Source organism: Lynx rufus, unplaced genomic scaffold (assembly GCF_022079265.1).
Source record: "Lynx rufus isolate CCGP_SWC_20201006 ecotype Redwood Valley unplaced genomic scaffold, mLynRuf1.p SCAF_10, whole genome shotgun sequence".
Lineage (NCBI taxonomy): Eukaryota > Metazoa > Chordata > Mammalia > Carnivora > Felidae > Lynx > Lynx rufus.
In genome coordinates, this window is record NW_025814824.1 from 62,019,746 (window position 1) to 62,026,602 (window position 6,857).

Below are 6,857 nucleotides of genomic sequence, written 5' to 3' on the forward strand. Positions count from 1 at the left end.
TCATTCCCACAAATAGCCCACTTTAAATGGGATATGAAGGGAAAAGGAGAGAAGACCTGGCTTAAATATTCTTTTAAAAACTTCTATTGTGGTAGTTCCTGCAGCCCTAAAATTCCATTAGCAAGTAAGTTTAAAACTTACCAGCCCATGTTAATTACACTAGAATTAAAAAAAAAAAGTTTATCAGCTGAATATTTTTCCAAGATATATGTCACATAATTTATTGTCAACCAAACAATAAAATATATATATTTTCTATTCATACTTATTTATAATTATTACTGATACCCAATAAAGATATTTATAGTCCAGAGATAATTTCAATTTTATAACTCAATAAGTATTATCATACAGGCAGCAACCAAGAAAACTTTCATTTCCTCTTTCACTGATGCTGACTCCCACATCTAAATAAAGGTCAGTGTTAATTACTTGGTAATTCCTTTTTTTTAGTGTACTTTAAGAAGCAGAGCTCTGAAGTGTATTTCCAAAGGTGTTCTAAGATTCACTTTAAGAGAGGGATATAGTATGCAGCTTTGACTTGAATCTTTTCTAGAAAGAACATCTCACACTGGTTTCCATGGAATGCCCCGTAGGACAAAGTGTAAAGTATTTATCTTAAGCCAAAGGAATTCCCAAAAGCCAAAAACAAACTTCAGACATATTATATTTTTTTCTATTCTGTTTAAAAGAGAATTGGAACTAAGTGGAAGTATCACATACAGTGCCACAAATTCCAAAGAGCCTTGGAGTTTATATCATTTAATGGCACTAGAATATACTTTCCATGAGAGGAAGCATCTTGACTTTTTTGTTCATTGCAGATTGTCCAGCATCTAACATACTGCCTACAGTTTAACATTTGCTTAATACTTGTTGAGTAAATGAACAAACTCTTTTCATTTCACAGATGAAGAAATTGGGAGCCAAGTAGTCAAATGACCCAACCAAAGTCACACAATAACTTTGAAGCTGTCCTGGCACTAGAACTTCAGTCTACACCCCTCATTTGGGATCATTTCCACTGGTTGAAACAAGCAAATTCAGGAGTTGGGTAGGGAGAGAAATGAATGAAAAGTGAAATTAAATAGAAGCCTAGAGACTTTTGTCAAACACCTCATTAGAAGCCAAAAATAAAATTGTAATTAGCATTGGGAAGGGAGTACTAAAAAACATGTTTTTTAATTAAAAACTCTTCCAAGAGCAAACAAACAAACAAAAACTCCACCTGTCTGACTGATGGCCAAAACAGCAATTACAGGGGTTTAAAGGAAAATCAGCTTTTAATAATAGAAAAGTAGCCCACAAAAGGAAAGGAAACCCACAAACAGAGCAGGTTAACCATAAAACTGAAAACTAGACCAAATATAATTTGAGAAATGCTTTGAAAAGGACTCCAAAGGCAACAAAACACTTTTTACAACACACTAAAAAAAAAAAAGTGGGCTGAAGAATCTGAATGACAATTTAATGATCAAGGTCTAAAAAAGGTACACTCATCAAAAGATCAGATAGCAAATTGGGTAAACGAATCACTTTTCTTGGTCCTCATGGGGAAAAAATGCTAGAAGGGAGGTTCATGCATCATAAATATCTTTTGAAACAGACAACTCAGGGCTATCATATCAAATAGTGGCAAATGCCCATGAGTAAGCAGGAAAAAGGCAAAGAGGTTTCAATGTATGTAAAGTACATACTTATGCAACTGAAGAGAAAAACTATTCTCGAGTCTGTATCAGGACACCACACCAACCTAGAAAAAGGACAGAGAAGTTCCCTGAAGGATACTGCCTCGATGTGATGCTGCAGCCAAAAATTCTACTAAAATACTGCTAAAGAGCATCAAGTAGAAGAAAACTTTCCTGTTTCTATTTAAAACTGTGGTTTAAACATGCTGGAAGAAAACATACATTTCTTACTACTGGTTTTAAGAATAATATAATAGAATTGAACTAGAAAACGAAAGGAAAAAAATAGGGACTCATGGTCAAGGAGACTATGCAAACTACTATAGACTATCAAGGCAAAGTTTCTGCTCTTGAGAGTTGTACTTAACCTAGGAATTCTGCAATCTCTCTGAACAGTCTGTTCCAGTATGTGGATGTGGCCACCACTTTACTAAGCACTTAATCATGTACCAAGCATTGTGCTAATCACTTTATACCCATTATCTCATTTAAACTTCACAATAACATGAACATATAAGTATTATTTTCCCCACTTTACAGATAACTAGATTGAGGTTTAGAGAGGTTAATAATTTGTCTTTTTGACACTACAGATAAGAGTCGGGATGTGAACCTTGGCTGATCAGACCTCTATATCAAGGTTTTATCCAACCTGCCCTCAGCAGGAGTTTTCCAAAGCAGTGCCAGTTTTCCCACAGCAGACCTACACAAACTTTGATAACATCATGCAGCCCACCGCCATGCTCTCCTAGAGATCACCCCACTCAAGCTGCCCTTGGCTGAAGTCCATCCAGAGTGGCGCCACAAGCATGGCAGTGTGCAAGCAGCAACATGGGCCAATACCACTCCAGTTATTCCTGCCTCAGGAAGAGGGGAAGATAACTACTCATACCAATTTGACCACAGCCCCAGCAGTGGGCTGGGGGTAGACATCTGGTCTGACTACAGGCCCCACCCACCAATGAAAGTCTCCCGAGGAACAACACAGTGAGAACATCCTGCAGTTTAGTGCAACCACAGTTCTGGAAAACACCTGATCTAACCCAGCTCAAGCCCAAGGTGGCCCCAGATTGGGCCATTAACAACACTGGGACCAAACACTACCCATAACAGGCAAAGGGAGCCATTGCAGATGACTGGACTGAAGGCAAATGCAGTTCAGCCACAACAGTAGGGTGTGTATAAGACACATAGAAGACATCCCTGAAGTGCTAGGCTCTGGGGAACAGAGGACACTGCACTATGGAGCACCACAGAACTTCTTCTTCATAAGGCCACCACTTGAAAAAGCAGGAGATGTCGCTGACTTTCCTAACACATAAAATAGACACAGAGAGTTAGACAAAATGAAGAAACAGAGGAATATGTTCCAAATGAAAGAACAGGACAAAAATCACAGCAAGAAAGCTAAAGGAAACAGAGATAAGTAATATGCCTGATAGAGAATTTAAAGTAATGGTCATAAAGATACTCACTGGACTTGAGAAGAGTGGAGGACCTCAGTGAGACCCTTAACAAAGAGAAAGAAAATGTGAAAAAGAACCAATCAGAAATGAAGAACAGAAGCTGAAATTAAAAATACACTAAAGGAGGGGCGCCTGGGTGGCGCAGTCGGTTAAGCGTCCGACTTCAGCCAGGTCACGATCTCACGGTCCGTGAGTTCGAGCCCCGCGTCGGGCTCTGGGCTGATGGCTCAGAGCCTGGAGCCTGTTTCCGATTCTGTGTCTCCCTCTCTCTCTGCCCCTCCACCGTTCATGCTCTGTCTCTCTCTGTCCCAAAAATAAATAAACGTTGAAAAAAAAAATTAAAAAAAAAATACACTAAAGGAAATAAATAGTAGACTACGGGAAGCGGAAAAATGAATCATCAACCTGGAGAACAGAGTAATGGAAAGCAATCAAGCTGAATAGGAGAAAGAAAAAAACTTAATTAAAAAAGAGAGAGAGAGAGAGAGAATAGATTAAGGGAATTCAGCAACACCATCAAATGTAACAACATTCACATTATAGGAATCCCAGAAGGAGAAGAGAGAGAAAGGAGAGGGGCAGAAAATGTATTTGAAGAAATAATAGCTGAAAACTTCCCAGATCTGGGAGAGAAAACAGAAATCCAGATCCAGGAAGCACAGAGAGCCACCAACAAAATCAACCCAAGGAAGCCCACACCAAGACACACAGTCATTAAAATGGCAAAAATTAGTGAAGAAGAGAGAATTTTAAAAGCAGCAAGAGAAAAGAAACAGTTACAGATACATGAAACCACATAAGGCTGTCAGATGATTTTCCAGCAGAAACTTTGCAGGCCAGAAGGGAGTGGCATGATATATTCAAAGTGCTGAAAGAAAACCTGCAATGAATAATGCTTCATCCAACAAGGCTATCGTTCAGAATAGAAAGAGAGATAAAGAATTTCTCAGACAGGTGCTCCTGGGTAGCTCAGTTGGTTAAGCATCAAACTCTTTTTTTTTTTTTTCAACGTTTATTTATTTTTGGGACAGAGAGAGACAGAGCATGAACAGGGGAGGGGCAGAGAGAGAGGGAGACACAGAATCGGAAACAGGCTCCAGGCTCTGAGCCATCAGCCCAGAGCCCGACGCGGGGCTCGAATTCACGGACCGCGAGATCGTGACCTGGCTGAAGTCGGAGGCTTAACCGACTGCGCCACCCAGGCGCCCCAAGCATCAAACTCTTGATCTCAGCTCAGGCCTTGATCTTATGGTTGTGAGTTGAAACCCCATGTTGGGTTCAACCCTGGGTATGAATCCTACTTAAAAAAAATTAAAGAATTTCTCAGGCAAACAAAAATTAAAGGAATCTATCACTATTAAATCAGCCTTACAAAAAATATTAAAAGGAATTCTTTCAGTGAAAAGGAAAGATCACAAGCAGGAGCAAAAAAAGTAGAAACCACAAAAGCAGCAAAATTAAATATATCTATTAGGTATATCTATATCCCTTGACCCAGTCAAGGGATTCATAAAATGAAAGCATGTAAAGTATGGCACTATATACATAAAACATGGGGAGGTAGAAGTAAAAATGTAGTGCTTTTAGAATGGACTAATAGGCTATTATATGCACAAGATGTTTCATATAAACCTAAAGGTAATCACAAATCAAAAAACTGATAGTAGATATGCAAATTTTTTTTAAAAAAAGGAATCCAAGTATATCACTAAAGAAAGCCAGCAAACCATGAGGGAAGAAAGCAAGAGAAGAAAGGAATAGAAAAGAACTACGAAAACAACCATTAAAAAGTAACTAAATGGCAATAAGTACATACCTGTCAATGACTACTTTGAATATAAATGTACTAAGTCCTCCATTCAAGAGACATGGGGTGATGGAATTGATAAAAAAAGAAAGACCCATCCATATGCTGCCTACGAGAGATGCAGACACATGCAGACTGGTACTCATGCAGCAGCCACTGTGCAGACAGGACTTCGCTCACTCCCACACCTCATTCCTTTCTCCCGAAACCATGTTTGACAAACCCATTATGGCTGAGATTGAGAAATTCAATAAGTTGCAACTGAAGAAGACAGAAACACAAAAGAAAAATCCAATGACTTCAAAAGAAACAACTGAACAGGAAAAGCAAGCAGGCAAATCATAATGAGGCAGGCACAGTCAATATGCACTGTACATTCCACAAGCATTGCCTTCTTATTTTACTTTTTTCAGCTGTTTAACTTTGTAAGATGCAAAGAGGTTGGATCAAGTTTAAATGACTGTGATGCCCCTTTTTACATCAAAGAATCAAGAAATACTGACAACAAGGGCAGTGCCCACCTCTCCCTTCTGCTTGTCTGGCTGGCTGGGAAGGGAAAGAACTTGCATGCTGGTGAAGAGAGAAGCTGGGTGGTACAAGAGTGAAATCTAGAGTAAAAACCAAGCTGGCCCAAGTTGTCCTACAAGCTGTAATTTGCAGTTTAATCACAGAACCATTTTTTTGTTCAAACAACTTTAATTATTGGAATATACAATTTTTTGAATGTGCAAATAAAAAGTTTTAAAACCTGAAAAAAAAAAGACACATGCAGATTGAAAGTGAAGGGATGGAAAAAGCACTTATCATGCAAATGGAAGTGTATAGAAAGCCAATGTAGCAAACTTATATCAGGCAAAATAGACTAAAACAAAGACTATAACAAGAGACAAAGAAGAACACTACATAATCATAAAGGGAACAATCCAACAAGAAGATATAACAATTGTAAATATTTATGCACCCAACATAGTGACACCCAAATACATAAGGCATTTTTTAACAAATATGAAGAAAATAATTGATAGAAATACAATAATAGTAGAGAACTTAACACTCCCCTTTCATCAATGGATAGATCATTCAAACAGAAAATCAACAAGAAAAGAGTGGCTTTGAGTGACACATTGGACCAGATGAATCTAACAGATATATTGAGAACATTCCATCCTAAAACAGTGGAATACACATTGTTTTCAAGTGCACACGGAACGTTCTCTAGAATAGATCACATGTTAGTCCAAAAAACAAATCTCAACAAACTCAAAAAGATTGAAGTCATACCATGCATCTTTTCCAGTCACAATGCTATGAAACAAAAAATCAACCTCAAGAAAAAATCTGGAAAGAACACAAATACATGGAGGTTAAATAACATGCTACAAACAATGAATAGGTTAACCATGAAACTAAAGAGTAAATCAAAAACTACATGGAGACAAATGAAAATGAAAACTCAAAAGTCTAAAATCTTTGGGACGCAGCCAAAGCTGTTCCAGGAGGGAAGTTTATAGCAATACAAGCCTACCTCAAAAGCAAGAAAAATCTCAAAGAAACTTACACTTAAATAGCCCTAACCTTACACCTAAAGGAGCTACAAAAAGAATAATAAACAAAGCCCAAAAACAGAAGGAAGGAAATAATAAAGATTAGAGAAGAAATAAGTGAAATAGGAACTAAAAAACAGTAGAAGTCAATAAAACCAGGAGCTGGTTCTTTGAAAAAAAAATCAACAAAATTGGTAAGCTTTTAGCCAGACTCATTAAAAAAAAGCACGAAAACACATGAAGAAAGAAAGAAAGAAAGAAAGAAAGAAAGAAAGAAAGAAAGAAGACTCAAACAAAATCTGAAATGAAAGAAGAGAAATAATAACTGACACCACAGAAATAAAAAGGACTT

The 6,857-nt window shown here is 37.7% G+C and overlaps 1 protein-coding gene across 1 annotated transcript; it reads left to right on the forward strand.

Moving 5' to 3' along the window:
- The first annotated feature begins 5,171 nt into the window (after positions 1-5,171).
- Positions 5,172-5,306, forward strand: LOC124526206 (thymosin beta-4, Y-chromosomal-like). Its single transcript, XM_047099025.1, has one exon. It carries the CDS (start codon positions 5,172-5,174, stop codon positions 5,304-5,306), a length of 135 nt encoding a protein of 44 aa, XP_046954981.1.
- The last annotated feature ends 1,551 nt before the right edge of the window (positions 5,307-6,857 follow it).

What these genes read in the sequence shown, in the direction of transcription:
- LOC124526206 (XM_047099025.1), top strand. Translation starts at nt 5,172, where the DNA reads ATGTTTGACAAACCCATTATGGCTGAGATTGAGAAATTCAATAAGTTG.